Source organism: Nyctereutes procyonoides, unplaced genomic scaffold, assembly GCF_905146905.1.
Source record: "Nyctereutes procyonoides isolate TBG_1078 unplaced genomic scaffold, NYPRO_anot_genome, whole genome shotgun sequence".
NCBI lineage: Eukaryota > Metazoa > Chordata > Mammalia > Carnivora > Canidae > Nyctereutes > Nyctereutes procyonoides.
Genome location: NW_026575128.1, coordinates 3,713,247 through 3,736,315, shown reverse-complemented (window position 1 = coordinate 3,736,315; position 23,069 = coordinate 3,713,247). Strand labels below are relative to the sequence as shown.

The window sequence follows — 23,069 nt, the reverse complement described above, 5'->3', positions numbered from 1 at the left end:
ACAAACTGCATAATTATAGGTATTCCGTTTTCCATACATACGAAATATAGTTGGCTCTTAATCAACCCATGAAAATGGAGGAGGGCGTGCTGAATACTTTAGACTCACAGATAAATCCTAAAACTAATTTTAACCAACTGTTCTATCATTACTGCTACTGGAATTACCAATGATGTTTATAGGGGGAACAAATGAACAGATTTTCCCCGCCTTTGTTTATTCTTTACCTACTTTTTAAATGTTCTCACTCATTATTCTTTACGTTACAGCAAAATGAACTAGTGCCCTTCCTATATGTGCCCTGTGTTTTCCTCTTTTGTGCCTTTGCTTAGGCTGTTTCCTCTGCCTGGATTTTATTTTCAGTTCTACATCTTATTTGTCCTTCACATCCATCTCAAGCATCACTGGTTTTGGTGCAAAATTTTCCTAATCCCTTCAGGTAGAAGTCCTATCATCTTTCTGACCTTACATAATATTATTGAAAGAAATTCACTTAAAAGGAATAGTAATCACAACTGACAACTGACATTCCTACGACCTTTTACAAAATGCTATTCATGCATATTAGCTCTTTTGAGCTTCGTGTACAGTTTTTGCCTTCTGCTTTACAGCTGAGGAAACTGAGTCTCACGGAGGCTAAGTGACTTACCTGGGGTCACACACAGCTGGAACTGAATATAAATCTTATGACCTCAAACCCCATGTTCTTTCTACCAAACAATGCTATCTTAAGATTCTTATCTCTTGCTTCTGTGTGTTACGGTTATTTATCTGGCGCACTACTTTGTGCTGTTTTTGTTCTCTGTGACCCTTATATCCCATAGCACAGAGTATTGTGTATAATAAGCCATCAGTAAACATTTGAAAGGCTGATGATAAGTCAGGGAGATGTAAGTGAATACATTTATGTAGCACAGATGTGTAATACATATTTGTAGGATTTAATTGTAAAATGGATCAAAGACCTTAGTATAAGCACTTATATGACATTTACTAAGTGCCAGATACTTTTATAAATATTTTGCGTATTAACTCAGTTAATTCTCTCAACAACTACATGAAATAGGTACTGTTTCTTTCTTTCTTTTTTTTTTTTTTGAGATAGGTACTGTTTCATTTGCATTTTATACTCGTTGAAACTGAGCGACAGGAGAGCTAAGTGACTTGCCCAAGGCCATACAGTTAAGAAGGCAGAGAGTTGGGTTTCATGTTGACAGGTGTTCGGGCCCCAGAATCCCCCTGTACTCCTAATTGTTATGCCATTATCAGTTGTTAAGAATATTTTTACACTATTATGTTCCTTATGAACTCCTTTCTGTCTCAGGTGTGGCACAACTAGAAAAAAGCAGAAGCAGCGTAGTTTGTGAATGTAGTGTAGAGCAGTGGTTCCATCAGAATCACCTGGAGGGCTTGTTCAAACAGACTGCTGGGCCCCACCCCCAGTTTCTGATTTCAGTGTCTGGGGTGAGGCTTGAGAATTTCTAACGTGTTCCCAGGAGATGCTTCTGCTGCTGCTGCTGCTGCTGCTGCTGCTGCTGCTGCTGCTGCTGCTGCTGCTGTTCTGGGACTTCTTGCATAGAGTATGAGTTAAGAGCATGGACTCTGGAGCTAAGCTACTAGGGTTTGAATCTCAGCCCTGCCATTTACTGTGAGCCTGGGCAAGTTCTTAAGCCTTTCTGTGCTTCAGTCCTCATCTAGAAAGTGATCATATTGTTAGCACCTACATCATAGAATTCTTACGGAGATTGAATGAAATGATACATGATGGTTATTGGCTCACAATAAATATGCAGTGTTAACTACAGTAATGGTAGTAAGAGTCTACAGTCTAGTTACAAAGACTAGACTCAAATTGAATAAATAATAAAAAATAGTGTGATTATTAGTTCATGTGGTTCTTTTTTTTTTTTTAATGATTTTATTTATTTATTCATGACAGACACACAGAGAGAGGCAGAGACACAGGCAGAGGGAGAAGCAGGCTCCATGCAGGGAGCCTTACGTGGGACTTGATCCTGAGGCTCCAGGATCACACCCTGGGCTGAAGGCAGGCGCTAAACCACTGGGCCACTGGGGCTGCCCAGTTCATGTGGTTCTGACCCTAAAGTCCTTTAGAGATGAAGTATGTGTATGTTGGGGGTGGGAGAAGCAGTGAGGGGTCAGGAGGAGGAGAGGTACATAAGATGAGATAATAGAAAGTTCTATAAACAAAATTTGGAAAGACTGGGGTTATCAGTCGTTTTGGTTTTAAAACCAGAGAATTGAAGGAATTGAGAGAGAAAAAGGAAGCAGGAAAGAAGAGAGAAAGAGGGGGAAGAGAAGGGGATGGGGGACGAGTGAGAGATGCTGGCACTATGTTTGCCAGAGATAACCCAACTCCTTTTCTCATTCCTCTTTCATAGCACTGGTAGCGGGGCTGATGGTGACTTTCCTGGCAGTTTGCTCTTTGTGGGGAACAATGGCTAAGGAAGTGGTTTGCTACTGGCTTCTGAAGCTGGGCTCTGCAGCCTTGATCCTCCACAGCTGATTCACATACTTTTGATTCTTGCTGAGAAAGGCAGTTGTTAGGTTTGGAAGTTTTCAGATTCCAGAGCCAGCTGGACAGCTAACCCTCTGGTAGCTATTTCTCAAACTACCAGCCCTTTGTCGCCTCATTTCCCTGGGCCCCTTCTTTTTGACTTTGAAGCAGTATCCTATATTTAGTAAGCTAGGCAGTTAGAGCTTTGAGGGGGATGTCTCTCCCACCTTAGAATTCTGGCTAGTTGGAGTATTTGGACCCAGGAACATGATGTGTCCTGTTAAAAAAAACTTTAACCTCATCTTCATCATCAGCCATGTTCAAAGGTCAGCGTACAGTGCTAAGAATGTACCTCTAGCTCATGGGCAAGGAGCAGTGTTTATTTTTGGGTGTCCTGAAGAAAATATTTGGTAAAGGAGCGGGGAGAAGTTCAGATAGCTCCATTTATGGTTGAGCAATGCTTGGCATTCTACAGAAGGGACCATATGGACGGTGGGGAAGAGTTTAGCATTCTGATTGTTCACCTCTTGCTCCCTCCATTCAGGGACGATTAGGGACACCTCATTAGCCATTGGAGTGGGACAAGTATTTCTTGGACTCACATGAACCTCAGCCCTGCCTCTCGGGCATCTTCTGCTCTCCCAGCCTGCTGAATCACCACGTAGGAATGGCAGGAGCCAGGTTGCTGCCCGGAACACCTGGAGCGCTCTCCGCGTGATGCACTGTTGACTGCTCTTGGTCTCCTAGACACAGCTTGGGCCTCTCCAGGCCTGTTGGAGTGATAGGCTGGGTCTTAGCCCCCCCTCCAGCTTGTTCCACAAGGCTCTGACCTACTTTTCAGAGACAATTAAGTGTCTGTGAGCAAAAGAAGGCGGTGACCCAAGTGAAGGTGAACCAGAGCTGCATTAAACAAACATTTGCAGTTACTTTTTTTGTCTCACACAGCAGGGTCCATCTCAGTACAAATGGAACGGGCCAGCCAGGCTGATATGGGGGCCAAATTCCAGATGCTTATCCAGATAGCCACCCTCGAAATCTCAATCCATCCATCAGTGAGCTTTAATCACTTCTGTGAAGAAATCACCTTCTGTGATCATTGACCCCTTTGTCTTTGGGTGAGAGAAGGTTTTGAAGGAAGCTGGGGCTCTTAGAGTGAATCAGAGTTGTAAGCCAGCAGCCTTTTTGGTGGCAATGTCCTGGCTCACCCTCTGAGAGGATTCGAGTCTTTTTTTTCTAGGCTGGGCTAAGAGGCTGCATGGGAGCCTAGACCTTTAGGAAAGGAGTGAGTAGCTTGTGTAGGTTTTCCTGTCCTGTGAGACAAGGGTTAGATTCGGGCTTTACAGTGAGAGAGTGTGAACTCTTTCCCACTTCAGTCCTAGATGTCACCTACCTTGTTTAGCAAAGCCCAGTCAGTCCTGCCTCTCTGTTGAATATGCTTACGCCTGTTATCCTTTAGCACTGGAAGGATCTGGTGCCCTGAGAAGGGCTGTGACTCCTGTCCTATATCTGCCGGCTCCAGGACCCTGGGGGATTTACTAAGTCAGCAATTAGGCAGTTTCTTCAACTTTTATTTTTAGCAACTCCACACACGTGACAACTTCCATAATCTCCCAGTCAATAGAAAGAAGTTATTGATAATGCACCCAGAGGTCCAGATCAGATCTTCAAGTACAGGAAAGAAGAAGTTTATAGGAGGACTCAGTCCTGCTATTCTCTTGTTGGAACTCTGCCTGATAGCCTTTGAGATGAAAGCTTGTCTGAAGATCTGGGTTACATCTCAGAGCATGGGTCGGAAGTCAGCATGGCATCAATGTGGATTGTGTGAATTGCTAAATTTCTAGGGGAAGAGGATTTGAGGTGACCTGAAATTGCTCCCCTCCTCCTAGATGTCCCAGAGTCTGGTCACAAGCTCCCTTCTTCTGCTTCTGTTCCTTTATGCCCCTGAAACCTGGTCTCTCAGCCTCTGAATGGTGTCATTCCTTCCCCACCTCTATCCTATATGACAACACCTGTCCTGGCATTCTAAGTCTCTGGCTGCCACACCTTACTTTCCATTCCCCAAAGCTGGACCCAGGTTCATTTTCTCCATTGAGCTACCGAGTTCTGCTGCATAGCATTGTGCTGACTGAGCCTTTACAGATTTATAAGCTCCAGCCGCAGTTTGACTCTGAGCCCAGCCCTGAAGTCTTTCTCTTCTCTCCTGGCTGACTCCTGCTCATTGCCCCTATAGCAGCTATCCCAAACTTTCCCATCTCCTCAGACTTGCTGCTCCATCCCTACCTGGTAACTCTCAATAAGTCCTGCAGCCTTGCACCCACCATGGCTCTGCCTCTCAGTGCACCTGTGATCTTCCTGTCCTCACCGTGTACAGCCTGGGTCAGAGGCAGGTCTCTGGGCATGCACATGGTTTGTATTCCCAGTCTCTCCCCACCTAGTGACTTTTTTTTAGTGACTCTTTATAAATATGTTTAGATTTCCTCCATCCTAGGACAGAAATTCTTTTAAGCTGGTCTCTTCTTTGTCATCTTTTTCTGCCCCCCCCCCCCCTTTAAACCACTAGTCATCTTGACCCCTGTAGCCTGGCTGTGGTGACCACCATCCCAAGTGAAGCTGCCATCACTTGTAGTAACCTACTTGCAAAGTTCCCGAATCTCCTTCATTTCTCATGCTCTTTGACCTTGTCACAGCATTTGACCCTCTTTGGATCTCTTTTCCCTCCCACTCTGCCCTCTTCCTGGATGAGTTTACCTACTTTGGTGATTTCATTTATGAATGTTGTCTATGTGTATGGTGATGACTCTCACAGCAGAATCTCTAAGGACCTTTTCCTGGATTCCAGCCTTGTATTTCCAAGTAGCTATGGTCCTTTTCCACTTCAGAGTTTGCAGAAATTCTATGTAATATATCTGAAACCAAGCTCATCATCATCCTCCTTCTTCCCCTGCCCAGCCAAACCCACTTCTCTTCTAGTGTCCCCCATCTCCGATACCAGTATCACACTCTGCCTATTTGCCCAAGCTAGGAACTTTGGATTTGTTTTTTGTTGTCTTCATTTTCCATATCTGATTGGACACTAAGTTCTGTTTGTTCTAGTTCAGAAACATCTCAACATCCATCCTTTCTCATCCATCCATCCTGGCAGGACCCACTGCCCTGTTTTAGATCCTCATCATCGTTGGCTTATTGCCAGTGACTTTTGCAGGGTCCACAGTCATTGAACACCTAAAAATTTTTTTCGATACATTTTACAAAAGTACTCTCCATGGAAGTTGTACCACATGGTTGAGTTTTACATTATATCTCTTGTTGAAAATTCCAATGCTCACTGCTTTCTATTCCTTCAGAGGGTGAAGTTCAGATCTCTTAGAATGGATATGATTCTCAGTTTTATCCCTTATTTATGCACTTTCCTATACTTTGGATGTTCTTTTTACTCCATCTGCTCACAAAGTCCTTTCCTATTGTAAAGCAATCTTTCATGGCAGCTCAAAACTAACTAGCTGTTGATGATGTTCCAGATTATTTCCCCTTGCCCCAACCAGGAAAAATGGAATTTATCACCTCATCTGAGTTCTCATGGTACTTTATACATCCCTTTGTAATAGTACTTATCTTACTTTATAGTTATCTGTTGAATCGTCTGGCTCCTTTACACCCTGAGTTTAATGAGGGCAGACTATACCTTTTCATCCTTGTTTCTTTGGTGCCATGCGCTTGATCGAGTTGTTGAGTCATGTATACAGAGTCTGATGTCTCCACATTTTGGAAGTCTGAAAGAGCAAAGATGCTGGTGGGTATTAGTTGTGGTAGGATCTCCTGTCTTCTTTTTATTTCACAAAGTATATGTGTTTACTATGTGGAATTATAAAATAATGAAAACTGTAAAACTAGAGTCACCTAGGGGTGCTTGGCTGGTCAGTCGGTAGAGCATGGGACTCTACAATCTCAAAATCTACAATTAACAATCTCAGGGTTGTAAATTTGAGTCCCTTGTTGGGTGTAGAGATTAATTAAAAAAAATTTTTTAAAAAAGATTTATCAGAGAGAGAGAGAGAGAGAGAGCGCATGAACAGAGGGAGAGGGAGAAGCAGATCCCCACTGAGCAGGGAGCCTGGTGTGGGACTCGGTCCCCAGACACTGGGATCATGACCTGAGCTGAAGGCAAATGGCCAACTGACTGAGCCCTCCAGGCTCCCCTTAAACATAAAATCTTAAGGGATCCCTGGGTGGCGCAGCGGTTTGGCGCCTGCCTTTGGCCCAGGGCGCGATCCTGGAGACCCGGGATCGAGTCCCACATCGGGCTCCCGGTGCATGGAGCCTGCTTCTCCCTCTGCCTGTGTCTCTGCCTCTCTCTCTCTGTGACTATCGTAAATAAATAAAAATTAAAAAAAAAAAAATAAAATCTTAAAAAAAAGTTGAAGTCACCTAAAATCTCATCACTTGGATAACCACTATAAACATTTTGCTGTATTTTCTTTCAGATATTTCTTCTATGAATATATATACATGTAAATATACATTTTGCAAAATTATACTATTACTTGTTTTCTTTATGGTAAAAGTCAGTGTCAAGAAATACGTACCCAGGGCAGCCCCGGTGGCGCAGCGGTTTAGCGCCGCCTGCAGCCCAGGGCCTGATCCTGGAGACCTAGGATCCAGTCCCACGTCAGGCTCCTGCATGGAGCCTGCTTCTCCCTCCTCCAGTGACTCTGCCTCTCTCTCTCTCTATGTCTATCATAAATAAATAAATATATCTTTAAAAAAAAAAGAAATACGTACCCATATGATAATCTATTTTTATTTATTTATTTATTTATTTATGATAGTCACAGAGAGAGAGGCAGAGACACAGGCAGAGGGAGAAGCAGGCTCCATGCACCGGGAGCCCGACCTGGGATTCGATCCTGGGTCTCCAGGATCGCGCCCTGGGCCAAAGGCAGGCGCCAAACCGCTGCGCCACCCAGGGATTCCCCCCATATGATAATCTATACTGTTGTCAATATTCCATTGCATGGGCATTATCCTCTGAAGGAGTTGTACCATGTAGTTGAGTTTTTACACTTCCTTGAGATTTTTTCCCCTGTGGTTGTTTTTTTTTTTTTTTTTTTTGTTATTGGAGGTTTTACATATTAGAAAGATTTAATTAAGGCTGTGTTTTAGGAAGACTGATTTTGCACCATATGCAACATGGATTGGGTGAGAAATCCCTTCTTTGGAGGCCGTTTTAGCAATTCTGGTGTGATATTACTAGGATTAGGTGGGAGAAGTGACTGTTGCATAACGGAGATGATGGGGGGTAGGGGGCGGGGAGAACTGATAAGGACTTGATAGTGGGCCAGCTAGGTAAAGGGTGCCATTACCTGAAGTGGGAAATTAAAAGGAGGTATCAATTTGGGGAAGGAAGCTGTGGATTCCTTTTTAATAACTTGGGTTCTAGCTGTTGTGGCACGCTCAGATGGAAATGGCCCGCAGGCAATTGGCATGGCACAACAGTAGTCGGGAGAGGCAGGGCTCAGTCATCTCATCCTGATACTTAAACCCCTCCATAATAACCTTTCCAGCATTCTCTTCCAGCTGCCTCCTCAGATCTAAGCCAGACAAGACTGTCTTCCTGGAGGGCCTCCCCTCATTGTGTCTGTCTTGTGGAATCTTACCCATTGTTTGCGACCCACCTCAGAGTCCTCCAGGAAACCTTTGATCACCCACACTGGAAATTAGTTCCTCATTTCTTAAATGCTAATGGTCATTTTTTCCCCTTGTATCTTTTATATTGTATTTTAACATCCCATTTGTACATGTGCATTATTTTCTTCCAAAAGATTGGAAGCTCCTCGATGTTGAGGACTGTGTCATATACTCCATTTTATCTTCCACATTATTGCTGGCACATAAGTATCCAAAAATAGTTGGTGATTTACGGAGTAAATAGAACCCACTTTAATGTGTTATTTATGAATTGGATTATTGTTCTCTACCTAACACCTAATAAAGTGCTAACACTATTTTATGTGCATTTTCCTACTTATTTTTCTTAAATAGGCAGATATGGGAAGTGAAGTGGAAAACAAGAGGTGTGAAATGTTTCCCCTTTCACAGCCATGTTCTTTGTTTCCTCCAAGATTCTTTTTTTTTTTTTTAATTTTTATTTATTTATGATAGTCACAGAGAGAGAGAGAGAGGCGCAGAGACATAGGCAGAGGGAGAAGCAGGCTCCATGCACCGGGAGCCCGACGTGGGACTCCATCCCGGGTCTCCAGGATCGCGCCCTGGGCCAAAGGCAGGCGCCAAACCTCTGCGCCACCCAGGGATCCCTCCTCCAAGATTCTTAAGTGTGGTATATATCCTTGCCCACTAGCTTCCAACCCCCTCCGGGTCTCCCAAAATTGCAGTTGCTAAGGTCATTAATCACCTCCTAATTGCCAAATCCAATGGGAATTTTCCAGCCCTGATCTCATGTGACCTTCTCATGTATTTGACTATGAAACACTCCATCCTCCTTGAAAGGTTCTCCTTCCCTAACTTACTGTGACCATATCCTCTCCTGATTTCCTCCTTCATTTACAGATTTATCTTTTAAATAAAGGTGCTTTCTAGGGTTTTGTCTTTGTCCCTGTATATCATTTTCTTGAGTGATCTTATTCATACCCTTAGATTCAACTGCTGGGTCAGAGCTCTCTCCTGAGCTGCGTGCATTGATCTCTGGGTATTGGGGGTATTGGAGGATTTCTTTTACATACCTTGCAGGCACCTTTTACTCAGCTCGTTCCACACTGAACACTTCATCTTCACCCTGGCAAGCCTGCTTCTTTCTCTCCTGTCTTCTACCCAGTCACATTGAGTGAGATACTTAGGGAATCATTTGAGAATCTTCTCTCATTTGGTCCATCAGCTTACATCCACCCTACCTCAAATATGGCAGTGCTCAAATGCTGTATAATTCGACTGCGGATCACATATCCCTTCCTTTCTTTGCATCCCCAATGCTACTTTTTTGTTATGATTCTATTATTTCTCAGTATATAACTGGGATAGTGTTCTAACTGGTTCCCCTCCATTCTGTCTTGCTCCCCTTCCTTGCACAGCTGCTAGAATACACTTTCTGAAATTAAAATCTAATCATAAAAAAAGTTACCCCTAAGCATAAATGCTTTCAGTGACTTCCAAAGACTTCATTGTCTTCAGAGTGAAATATGGTTTCTTTAGCATGGCATGCCAAGCTTTCATGTCCTGCCATCATTCTTCCAGGGAACAGAGTACCCTACACTGTAGCCATGTCAAACTATTTTAAGTTCCTTTACTGCATTGTGTTCTCTTGTGTTTTCTACTTTGCTTTTTCCCTCCACAGCACTCCTGCCCCCATCAATCCAGTTCTTTCTGGCCCCGTAGGCGCAGTAGCACCTCCTTTGGAAAGCCTTCCCAAGGCTTCCATGTGCTGCTTTGCTTCTGTGGACCTTTACCAGTGTCGGCTGCACTGTATTGCATGTTGGTACACTTGGCTCGTCTCACTCTTGAGAGAAGAGGCTCTCAGCTCCTCACCTCCATCCTTGCTGCTATACAAATTTGGCACAGGGCAGGCTTGTTGGATGTATGAATGATTTAGTGAGGAGGTATGTGGTCAGTGGCAGTGCTGGCATTAGGATTTACAATCTCTGGTTCTTGGCTTATAGGCTTTTCATTTACTTTTTGACTAGGTTGTTCATATAATGGACTATTTAAAAAGGTGCGAAAAGATGTACAGTAAACTCTTTCTTCCACTCCAGCCAACCTTTCCCCTCCTTTTTTTTTTTAACCTTTCCCCTCCTTGAAGACAATGAATATTATCAGTTTTTTGTGCCTTTCAGAGATGATACGCACACTTATTTATTCAACAAATAACTGTTGAGCATGCACTACGTGCCAGGTACTAATAAGCTAGGCTCTGGGGATGAATAGTGAAGAAAGCAGATAAAAATCCTTGACTTTCTGGAACCTAATTTTTTTTTTTAAAGATTTTATTTATTTATTTGAGAAAGAGAGCAAGAGAGAGCGCGCAAGCATGAACAGGGAGAGGAGTAGACTCCTCACTGAGCAGGGAGCCTGATGTGGGAGTCTGGGATCGTCACCTGAGCCGAAGGCAGATGCTTAACCCACTGAGCCATCCAGGCACCCCTGGAACCTAAATTCTATATATTTTTATTCCCTCCTTTGTAAAAAAAAAAAAAGAGAGAGAGAGAGAGAGGATAACATAAACTCTGTTTGACCTTACTTTGTTTTACTTACTATATCTTGAAGATTAATCCATTTTAACTCATAAAGACCTCTTTCTTTTCCTGCTTATTATTCCATTATATGGATATACTATCATTTATTTAGCCAGTTCCCTACTGATGGATAATCTTTTGTTATTATAAAATGCTGCAAAATGCTGCAAAAACCTGTTGTGTATTTGTCATTTTGCATGTGTATATAGGACATATATAAGTGTGCAGTTGCTGGGTAGTTTGATCTATGACTTTAATTTTCTTATTATGAATATTTCAAGCATGTAGACAAGTATAGAAAACACTATAGCAGATACATATGTACCCACTACTCCTTAAACAGTTGTTGACACCCTTACTGAGGGTCTGTCTGCCTATTAGGTACTTATAGCACCTTTTCAGCATCGTGATGTTGTCCCACTGAATATTATCTCAGACTTAAGATACTAAGTTTCTTAGAACTCATACCCTGCCATCCTGGAGTCATCACTATACAGTCTATCTTGGACTGTTTTTTTTTTTTTTGTTTGTTTGTTTGTTTTGTTTTTGTTTTTGGTAATGTAACCTCATTTTTAGGAAAAAAGCTTCAAAGGAAAATTCCATTATGCTATTTTTAGTGTCTAGCATCTGAGTTTCAAAACTGTTTATTTTGCCTCCTTCCTCTGCTCAAAAGCAACACAGGCCACTCCTGTTGTCTTGGAGACTTGTTTTAGTTGCTGTGGAGGAGCTCAGGTGAATTGAGCTGGTAGGCACTCCCTCTCCCACTCTGGGTTTGTCAGAATAACTAAATGTGGTTCTCTTTAGTGGGCGCCTTTAGCTGATATGGAGGTGCAGCTGCATCCTCTGAGTCCTGATGGGTTTAGGGAGAGAAGCTCTTCTGGAGCAAGAGGAAACTGTTGATCTCTATTACACATGGATGCCTGTAGCTGTGTCAGGGTGCTTTTGTTGAAATAAATGTCCTTCCCTCCCATCTCTCTGCTGGAGGTCCATAACCCTGTTCCAGTAGTAGGTGACTCTGGTCTCTGGCCTTTTTCTTAGGTCCCCAGAAAGCCCAGGGAAGCTTTTAGGTTATGATGTTATAAACATAGCAGGGAACTTTAGTCTCAGGTAGAACTAGAATCAGAGATCATGGCAGGTACAGATTGACTTAAAGGGCAGGTATTTTTGCCTTCCCTCCCAATTTTCACCTTGTTTGGACTTGAAGTATTATAAAACCAATGTAGGGAGGAGAAAACTCCTAGGCTTCACCCATTTTTCCATGGACCATACAGCCAGAAAGAAAAGGATCAAGGAGAGAGAACTGATTTGAGAGCACGTGGCCTAAAACACAAGGCCTTTTAAAGCTTATTGCCAGGCCCCAGAGCATAAATCTGGTCCACACAAAGTAGCTTTCCAAGCCTGGGGTGAGCACAGAGTGGGCACAGCTCCTTGGACCTTTGCTGCCAGGCCCACGCTTAGTTCCCTTTAAAGCCTCCCTTGGTCTTGCCATTTCAGTTCTGTCCTTCTAAGCATGAAGTCTGACTTGCTTTGCCTTCTATTCCTCAGCCCTGCAGAGGCAACTCTGGCCCTGGGGACAACTCTTTTCTTCAGATGGCAAACTCATTTTCTCTCTAGCAGACCAGAAGGACGAGGTGTAATTCAACCCCTTTCTCCATCAGACACTGCTGCCAGGGGGAGACAATGGAGAAAGTGATCTTTGTTGCTCCCTGAATAGGACCATGAACCTGGCACCTACTTTTGTTACTGGCTTCTTAAGTCACTGGAGACATTTTTGCTGTCTTCCTGGGTCAGCAGCTGCTTTGGAGTAACAGTAGCAACTGGCCTCAAAGAAAATGGATGTATTTATATGAGGAGAGTTACCTTTCATGTCCCTAAACCTCTTGTTAGGGCTAGTCTAGGGAGTGAGCAGTTGGAAGTCAGCTGTGCCTTCAGTTGAACCACCTATGACCCTCACCTTCTCTGAATCTGAACAGATTGATTCCTTTTTTGTCCTGTTCTGTATCTCGTTAGACTGAGTTCTATGTTCCCAGTATCTAGGTTAGTGCCTCGTGTGTGCGGAGTATGCAACAAATGTATGTATGGGTGAAGTCCTTAAACTGGCTCTCTAGGTTTAGCTTACCACACCCTGACATGGGGGTGCCTGGGGGAGAAGGTCTTTTATTTTTGTTTTATTTTTTAAAGATTATATTTATATAGAGAGAGGGGGCTGAGGGAGAAGGAGAAGCCGGCTGAGCAGGGAGCTCGACTTTGGGCTCAATCCCAAGACTCTGACCTGAGCTGAAGGCAGATGCTCAACTGACTGAGCCACTGGGGGCCCCAGGACCTTTGTTTTTTGAGGAAAGGTTGCTTCAAAGGAATTATGGAAATTATTGATTTGTAGTAGGGTTTGGGGGGACTGTGTGAACTCCCACGCTGGATCTTTTCTCTCTTCATCAGCCTAGAACTTTCTCCTCAATTGTAATGCTCAACTGGCAGACTTGTCCTCCTATTTTAGGGTTTATATCCTGGGCCTGACTCAGGCCTTGCCTTCATTCCACCTAGGTTCTGGTGTCCCTGAGCCCACTCAGGGGCAGGGCAGGTATTCCTTTTTAACTGTCATCCTGTCATTATAGAGTGGGGAGCCCTAAGGACTACATCTATGCCCTGTCATCTGCATTTCCTCGTCTGTCTGCATTCAATCAAGTTCCACATCACTCGGAGGTGTCTGTGCCTTTATGGGCTGTTGGAGACAGCAGGGCTTTCTCCCTCTGTCAGCAGCTGGCCAGAGGGTGTCTATTGGACTGCCAGATCCTGAGCCTTTCACATTGTTCATCTTTGTCTGGAACATAGGGGAGCATCTCTCCTGCCCCCTGAGCTTTCACCTCACCATTTGTCACGTGGGACCTATGAAGATGAAAGATGAACAGCCCCGCAAAGCATAGAGAGGTATTGGGCTACAGTGCTTTGAAATGCTCTAATTTTGAGGAAAGGTCCCTTGTCTGCAAGAATACAACTGGAGTGGAGACTGCCGTCCTCCCCTACTCTTTCCCCAAAAGCCTTAAGTATTATGAAGCCTTCACTTCATAATTCCAAACATCCTTGTTTTTGTTTAATTTTTATCTGATAAAATGTCATTAAACAATTTCAATGGTGAAACACACAGAGGAAATGACAAACTAGCATGTGTTGTCTTTTAAATGCACCTAGTTCGAGTGGCTATTTTAAAAGTCAGTTTTTCCTGCTGTTAGATTCCTGTTGTCTGGGCTGCTTTGCTCCTTCAGGTGGGAGGAGTCTCTGAATAGGATGTTATGGTGGCGTTAAAGCAAGAGGACCCAGCTCTGCCCTGGCTAATTGATCTTTCTTTTACATTCTTATATTCATATTGTGCTATTAATTGCTTCCAGATCATGACACAGAACGGATCTTAGAGATCTGTGGTTCATTGACCCCTCTCCACTTGTAAACAGAAGTTTGTATGTAGGTGAGTTATGTGCCTTTTTCTAGGGAAAGTATCCTTGGTTTTCATCAGATTCTCATTGGAGTTTGTACCTAAAAAGAAAAGAGTAACTAACATTTTATGGGAATTTGGGGGCTCCTGCTCACATAGCTAATTTGTGGTAAAGTTGGATCTTGATATAGACTCTGGAATCCAGGTATTTTGATTCTGCACTGCAAATTCTTTGCTCTGTACTCTATTATTCATTCTCTTCCTGGAGTAATAAGTGGAATAATGCCAGGAACAGACACACATGATCTGAACTGATGTTTAATGTTTGCCTTTCTCTGTCCACAGCCTTATTTCACAGATAAGGAATCCAAGGACCTGGTCTTTTGGCCTAGGTGACATCAAAGATACAGTGATTCTTACAGTAATAGGTCATAGAATCTGTTTATTTTTTTATTTTTTACTGTTTTCCACTCTCTAACTTTTATGGTCTTCAAGCAGAAGTCCCTTGTAACCATTGAATCTTGCCTATGAAATTGTTCTTTTGAGAAAAGGAAACATATATTGTGTCCCCCTTGACTCCTATAAATACTCAGGTCTGCACACAGTGGTTGGCTACCTTGTTAGCACTGACTAGTAGCATCAGAAGGCACAAAACCTTGGGTTGGATATTTTTATTATTTAAAAATGTTCCCCTCTCTATTATCTTAGCAGCTGTTAGTATTACTTAGCCTGATCTTTTCAAGTGGGCACAGTCTCTTTTTTCTTTGTTTTCACAGTGGTACTTATACAGTTTCTTCACTTGCATTCAACCTGCATAATTAGGAGTTTTTGTGGAACATGTTGGACATGCTGTGAGTTCTACCCGAATCACTGAATGGCAGCCTGCATGGCAGGTTGCTTGGAAAACCTTCAGGACTGGTAGAGGGGTGTCTCTCTTATGAGGAGTTGTTCTTTTTTTTTTTTTTTTTTAATTTTTATTTTTTTATGATAGTCACACACACAGAGAGAGAGAGAGAGAGAGAGAGAGAGAGAGAGAGGCAGAGACATAGGCAGAGGGAGAAGCAGGCTCCATGCACCAGGAGCCCGACGTGGGATTCGATCCCGGGTCTCCAGGATCGCGCCCTGGGCCAAAGGCAGGCGCCAAATCACTGCGCCACCCAGGGATCCCGAGGAGTTGTTCTGTAGAGTCTGATTCGGTTGGTTGCCTGTGGGTTTCTAGGATTCCAAGGCTTTTATGGTAAGATGAGCCAGAGCACCAGAGTACAGTTCTTAGGCAGATTGCTTAGCTTATTTTCTCATATACAATTTAAAATGTACAGACACCTGGGTGGCTCAGTGGTTGGGTGCCTCCCTTCAGCCCAGGGCATGACCCTGGAGTCCCAGGATTGAGTCCTACATCGGGCTCCCTGCATGGAGCCTGCTTCTCCCTCTGCCTGTGTCTCTGCCTCTCTGTGTCTCTCATGAATAAATAAATAAAATCTTTAAAAAATAATAAAAATAAAATGTACAATTATCTTTATAAAGATATTTTGTTTTATTTATTTTTAAAAAATATTTATTAGAGAGTGAGAGAGTGAGGGAGAGAGAGCACAGGCTTAGGGGAGTGGCAGAGGGAGGAGGAGAAGCAGGCTTCCCGGCAAGCATGGAACCCAATGCAGGGCTCAGTCCCAGGACCCTGAGACCATGGCCCAAGCTGAAGACATACCCTTAACTGACTAAGCCACCCAGGCACCCTTTATAAAGACATTTTAGAAGATAAGTATAATGATGCAGATGAACTACTTTTTATTTTTATTCTTTTACTTTTTTTAAAAAAAGAATTATTTATTAGAGAGAAAGAGCACACATGTTAGTGTGTGCAAGTTGAGAGAGGGATAGGGAGAGGGAGAGAATCTTAAGCAGACTCCCCATTTAGCATGTAGCCCGCTTGGGGCTCGATCTCATGACCCTGAGATCAAGACCTGAGCAGAAATTAAGAGGCAGCTGCTGAACTGCCTGAGCCATCCAGGCACCCTGCAGATGGACCACTTTGAGTTTCTTACAATGAGATGCTGTTGAAAATTCAGAGGTTTTTTTTCCTCCTCTTATTATATAAGCTGTGTAGCTTATTGTATGAGCCTATGATTATTGGGCAGGGGTCATTTTTTTGAGGCTAATGGAGTAGGAGGAAATTTTCAGTACCTTCTAACATCATTAAAGCAAACCAAAGAGATGCCTGGGTGGCTCAGTGGTGGAGCTTCTGCCTTTGGCTCAGGTCATGATCCTGGGGTCCTGGGAAAGTGTCCCGCATCGGGCTCCCTGCATGGAGCCTGCTTCTCCCTCCGCCTCTGTCTCTGCCTCTCTCTCTATGTCTTTCATAAATAAATAAAATCTGGAAAAAAAAAAAAAGCAAACCAGAAACAAGTCAGCTGAGTAGAATAGTGCCCTGGAGGGGGAAACATGAGGGGGTGTCAGAACTGCATTTTCCCCCTAGTTATCTATGGAGAAGGCCCTGCCTCCCAGAATTGTGTGTTTAGCACTTAGGGAGTGGGCTTCATAGTTTCTGCTTCTGCCTTGGATGTGTTGATCAGCAGTGTCTCACCTGTGTGTGACTGTGTTCCATTCTGTCAACAGGCCTGCTGTAAGCAGAGCGCAGCCTCGGTTTTTTATTTTGTAAAACCTGCTCCGTTGCTGTGTGATATTTGCCCAAGAGCTTCTGTTGTAGTGACATTCTTGTGGTGAGTGTGGCCCTTTAAAGGTTTCGTTCTCAAATGTTAGACGAACCCCTAACTGGTGTCTTGAAAAACATTAAAGCCCCTGTCCCTAGAGTTTACACCAGAGGAGCGGTAATCCCAGTGGACCCTGGGCTGGAGTCTAGAGAGAAGGTGGCAGATGAGGTGACAGATGATAGGCAGGGGCCTGTTGTGGTCTCCTGCCTCATTTTCACACAAAGGAGGGGCTGTCCCGTCCTGGGGAGGTATTTCCGCTTGCTGCGACAAATGAGGGAGAGCAGAGGCTGTCATGAAATTAGGCTTCTCTGGTGACGTCACTTGTAAATGTGGTCAAAGTCCAGTTCTTGGGGGCTAGGAGGCTAGAAGGCGGTGGTGGAGATCAGCCGATTGGAACGCTCTCACTTCTCAGCTGTCACTGTGCCATGCTGCCTACTTCTAGCCACTGAACCAACACAGCTGGGCAGGGGCATGAATGCCTACAAGTACCAGAAGTTCCTGGAGGGACTCAACAACCTTAGAGGTATTATGGGGCTTCTGGCTCTCTGCTTTTACCCTGGCTGAATTCGCCAGCACTTCTGTGTTGGTGTCATGTGGGGTCTTTACTTTCCATCAGTTGCCGAGGGTCTCGGAAAGAGCCCTCTTACTCCCAGCCGGCCATATGTTTGGGTGTGTTTAGGCAATGACATAGCAGGGCTAGCATTGTAAATGTGATTGTGAGTGAGTGGGAGGGGATCCTCTCAGCTGCTTCAACAGCGGTCTGTTCTCTTGCTTGAATGGGCAGTGAAGACTTGTGTCCTGCTCTCCTGAGTGGAGGAGAGCTCAGGGCACTCCTGGGGCAGTGTGGGTGGAGGGCTTTTGCCATTGGGTGCTGCAGCCTCACCTAGGTGTAGCTTTTTCTTGGGCCAGGTTTTTCAGTGCCTGTGTCTACAGTGAGTCAGAGTCCCCACCTGGAGAGAACAGGGAATCGGGAGTGGTTGGGGGGTGGGGGAAGGAGGAATGCAGGTGGACAGGCCAGGAAAGCCATATAAAGGGTAAGTCAGTGACTTTAAAGGAGGTAACTTTTTAATAAAATAGTATTTAAAGGGAATAGTGTCTGCTTTACATTGTTGACTAACTGTTCACTGAACACAGATGATAAAAATGCAGACCTCTTTGGCTCTTAAGGAGAAAGGTGAATGACATCTTGCTTCTGATTTTCTAATTAATAGGTGGTTTTATTTCCATCTGCTTAGAAAGGTGCCCAAGCCCTCCCTCTTTCATCAGCAGTCTGGATTCTGGATCCAGAGCAACCATGGTGGGGGTAGGGGCAGAGAGAGTAGGGGAGATAGAGAAAGGAACAGAGTAAGTGGGTTTCTTCAGGGAGGAGAGAATGGGGGTACTCCTTGGATTCCCATCCTGCCAGGATCTGTTGGTATTTTCCTTTCTTCCATTATCTGTTGAAGAACTGTTTCCAAGAGAGTGTCTACATGGAGAACTTTGTATGCTCTAAAGGGATATGCAACTCTGAATACTGTTCTAGTAATTTCTACCTTCTCTTCCCTTTTGTCTCCCCTCACACCACATAAATATATTTTTTTCCCAGGACTCCTGGCTCCCATTTATGTTTGGGGCTCTGTAAGCTCATTGGGCATCAGGCAGGTCTTAGCAAGAATGAGTCACAGTAACTTGTTTCCCTGTCAAAGTAAGTTTTGAGAGGGCAGAAGGAGGCTGGACTTCTTCATCCAGACTCATGGGGGAGAGGTATAAGATGTGGGACAGAACCAGTGGAGCTTCTCAGCAGCTCTTCCAGTTCTTGGGCTTTGTTGGGGCCTGGGTGAAGGGAGATACAGGAATGTAGCCTTGTGCCATAGAAGAGCCCCCTTTTCACTTGACGTGATGAGCACTGGGTGTTATTCTGTATGTTGGCAAATTGAACACCAATAAAAAATAAATTTATTATTAAAAAAAAAAGAAGAGCCCCCTTTTCTTGCCTTATTTCCTGTCTTAGAGGGATCCTTCTATATTTCTGGGCATGATGCCCACCCAGCAGCAGGAGCCCTTTCCCTCTGTTTACAAAACTCATGGAAGGATTATCAGGCTTAATTAGCTTGCATGTTCCTTCAGTAGAAGAAGAGGTTTAGAGTAGGAAGGCCAGGCCTCTCCTTAGACACTGAGCTCCTTAGTATAGATTTATTCTCTATTATCCTTGGCACCATCCTTCTGATAAAAGGCCAGAGCTTCCTGAAGATGAGCAGGTGGTGGATGGAAACTACAGATTTACTTATCTATAGAGTTGGAGAATATAACTTTTCTTTTTGGTTCTTCTTTGTGTCAGGGGTTTAGATGAGCAGTTAAACCACATGAGGATGGCCGTGGCCTAAGTGAATCAAGTTTAGCAGTGACCTAAGTAGATTACTGAGGCTCTCAAGAGACCACACCACACATAATCCTGTCCTCTGCTACGTGTGCTTCAGGACCAAGTGCAGATATGACTGATAGGGGCACTTCTTGTTTTCCTCCCATAAAACATGCATGGAGGAAGGAGTCCTTTTTCACTTCCTAAGTAGGGGGGGGTCACCTTGGTCCCCAGTTTCTTCTAACTCTTCTGACTTCCTTAGTGGGGCCAATGGAACAAATAGGTCTTGAATTGATCCTTTCAGGGGTATAGCAGTTAGAAATTGCACCCTAGCAAGGGTTATTTCTGCTTTTGAAAGGGGTTATAGTAAAACCAGCTTGGCAATCATTTATTTTCTTAGCCTACCTATAAAGTTTTTCGCTCCCTCCCTCCTTTGCTGTCTTTTCTGGGAAGGAGTGAGTAACAGTGCTAGGAATGAACCAGTAACAGACGAGGTACACCTCTCACTGGGGTGTGTCCTGTGTGGGGCTGAAATCAGAGAAGAAAAAAGACCACAGTTGCAGTGGGAGCTCACACTCTACTCTTCCCACCCCAGATACTGGGGTTATTTTGGTTCTACACTTACTGCTGTGGGCATTAAACAAGAGGATATATATACTGCTTGGTGTCTGGAATGTTGCCAGAGTTCACCAGATGTTACTTCTCTCTCTTCTCTACCCTGTCCCTCCTAGAGACTTTGAATCATGGTGAGTTCTCGTTATTGCTTTAGTCCAGGATGAGCTGGGTCAAGCCACACTCTAGCTGGGGAGTTGTAGCTCTAGTCCCCCATCCACATGGTTGGCTCCAGGTCTTACTTGATCTCACTGTAGGACAGTTATGATGGTTGAGAGGGGAAGATAATAGCAGTAGTGATAATAGTAATGAAAGGAAGCACTCAGCAAATGTTAGTTGGGAACAAGGTCCTGTTCTAAGCACTTTACATGTATTAATCCACATAGCTCTTTAAATACTCCCATGACATAGGTAGTTTACTTTGGAAAACCCAAGGCTTGGCTGGTCTGAGAACATCTGTCCTGCTAAGGATTTCCAAGATGGCTATATTGTGTTACTGTCCTGTGCTGGGGACCATGTGTTGTGTAGGAGAATACCCACAACTGCCCATGTTGGAGCACCTTATTCCCTGTGGGAGAGCAGAGTATGGTGCCCCCAATTTCCTGTGACTCTTTGGTGCTCTGATACCAGTATTGGAATACAGTGTATCCTATTGCTGAGGCTTCTGGGCTTTAATTTCTACTTCTCAGGCCTGCCAAAACCCATAGTCTTTGAGTGATTTCTGCCCAGATGGACCTCTCCTGTGGGTAGAACAGGTTCAAATATTGGCTCAAGTCCTGCTCTTTGGCAGAGTCCAGGCCTGTGCTGTGGATTGGTAATTGGGGATTAATTAGGGAGGCAGAGAGGTAGTTGAAGTTGAATGATGAGAAAGTGGTTCTCTAGTCTTTGCTAAAAAAAATTTTGTTAAGTCTGTGAGATAATGACTGATTTTTAAAAACCAGTATACCAGGCAGCCCCAGTGGAGCAGCGGTTTAGTGCCACCTGTAGCCCGGGGCGTGATCCTGGAGACCCGGGATCGAGTCCCACATCAGGCTCCCTGCATGGAGCCCACTTCTCCCTCTGCCTGTGTCTCTGACTCTCTCTCTCTGTCTCTCTCTCTCATTCTGTGTATCTCTATGAATAAATAAATTTTAAAAACCTTAAAAAAAAACAACCAGTATACCCACACACTTTCATCTTTCTCTTCCTTTGTATATACTGTCCTGGTGCCTTTGCCTGAAATACCATTGTCCTTCACTCTGTCACTCTCTCTCTGGATTTTATTTATTGTTTTTTTTGTTAGAGAACAGGAGGAACAGAGAGAGGGACAAGCAGACCCCATGCTGAGTGCTGAATCCGATGGGAACTCGATCCCAGGACCCCAGGATCATGACCATAGCTGAAACCAAGAAACGGAGGTTTTTGTTTTTGTTTTTGTTTTTTAAGCATTACTTTATTTTTTTTTTATTTTTTTTTAAATTTTTGTATTTATTTATGATAGTCACACACAGAGAGAGAGAGGCAGAGACACAGGCAGAGGGAGAAGCAGGCTCCATGCACCGGGAGCCCGATGTGGGATTCGATCCCGGGTCCCCAGGATCGCGCCCTGGGCCAAAGGCAGGCGCTAAACTGCTGCGCCACCCAGGGTTCCCAAGAAACGGAGGTTTAACCACCCCTCAGGCGTCCTGTCCTTCTCTTTATAAACCAAACTTCCACTCACCTTTCAGTGCTCAGCCCAACCTTGCTTTCTCCCATAGTTTCCTTTTCTTTCCTTGCTGCCTCTCTCTTTCTTTTTCTTCCTTTGCATTTTGAGATAGAATTCTCTCTTTTCTTCGTCTGTGTTGCCATAGCACTTTCAATGTACTTATTTAAGAGCGTGCTTATATTTATAGATATTAACTAGTTATATTTTTAAATATGTTATAGTTATGTGTTAATTATTAAACATTTGTTTTTCCTCCTAGTCTTTATTTCTTGGGCAAGTTTGCTGTAACTTCTGTAAGCCTCAATATGCTCACCTGTAAGTGGGGATGATGATACAATTTATCTCACAAAATGTTGTGAGGATTAAATGCAATAGTACAAGTCACATCTGGCACAGAGTTAAAGGGAAGTGTAACAGTTGCTAGAGGTGGGAACTATGACTCCCTTCTTGCATCTGTAACCGCCCAGCACATGTTAAGCATAAAAAACATTTGAAGAATTGAACTAAACTCATGTATATGTCCAAATGTCCTTCAGTAGTCACCATAGGGGGTTCTAAAAAAGCCACCCTGACATTGGTACCTGTTGCATATTCATAAAACCCTTGTGGTTTTTCTTTTCATCAACAGACTTAATGACTTCCATGGGAAACTATAGTCATTTTATTGTCCTACTTAATTTTTGGTCAGAAAATGATATTAAGACTGTTTTGAAACATTGAATCCAATCTCAAAGAATAAAAATGGACTGCTCTTGAAAACATTGGGAAAGGGATCCCTGGGTGGCGCAGCGGTTTAGCGCCTGCCTTTGGCCCAGGGCGCGATCCTGGAGACCCGGGATCGAATCCCACGTCGGGCTTCCGGTGCATGGAGCCTGCTTCTCCCTCTCCCTCTCCCTCTCCCTCTCCCTCTGCCTATGTCTCTGCCTCTCTCTCTCTCTCTCTCTCTCTCTCTCTCTCTCTCTCTCTGACTATCATAAATAAATAAAAATAAAAAAACAACAACAATATATTCTTGGGATCCCTGGGTGGCGCAGCGGTTTGGCGCCTGCCTTTGGCCCAGGGCGCGATCCTGGAGACCCGGGATCGAATCCCACATCGGGCTCCTGGTGCATGGAGCCTGCTTCTCCCTCTGCCTATGTCTCTGCCTCTCTCTCTCTCTCTCTCTCTCTCTCTCTCTGTGACTATCATAAATAAATAAAAAAAAAATTAAAAAAAAATTAAAAAAAAAAAAAAAGAAAACATTGGGAAGATGGTATTACTAGTCTGCAGGCAGTTCCACATGAGGAGTTCCTGGTAAGTTTTGGGCAATGGCAATATTGAACAAGTGAACAAAGTGATGACTGACAAGGTGCACAGCCAGTTTGGGTTCTTAATGCTGAGGTGTTTTTAAGTCACCTTTCTTGTTATCTTTCTTATAGCTTTACTTTGGACATCCACTTAGTTGGCCAGCCTGGAAGACTGTCCTTTATTGCCATGTCTGGGCAAGCAGGAGAAGTCCTTACACCCCGACACTTACCCTTCAGAGATTGGCCTTTTGGGGGG

At 44.0% G+C, this 23,069-nt stretch overlaps 1 protein-coding gene across 7 annotated transcripts in view; it reads left to right on the top strand.

Moving 5' to 3' along the window:
* MACF1 (microtubule actin crosslinking factor 1) overlaps window positions 1-23,069 on the top strand; it is a 341,743-nt gene that overhangs the window by 46,053 nt on the left and 272,621 nt on the right. Inside the window, exon 1 of one of the 7 annotated variants that reach the window (XM_055342062.1) lies at window positions 19,890-19,977. The exons of the other annotated variants lie outside the window; for them this stretch is intronic. Within the exon in view, the coding sequence (XP_055198037.1) occupies window positions 19,905-19,977 (73 nt within the window). The 5' untranslated portion in view covers window positions 19,890-19,904. Of the gene's footprint in view, window positions 1-19,889; window positions 19,978-23,069 lie in introns of those variants that run through there. 7 annotated transcript variants of the gene reach the window in all.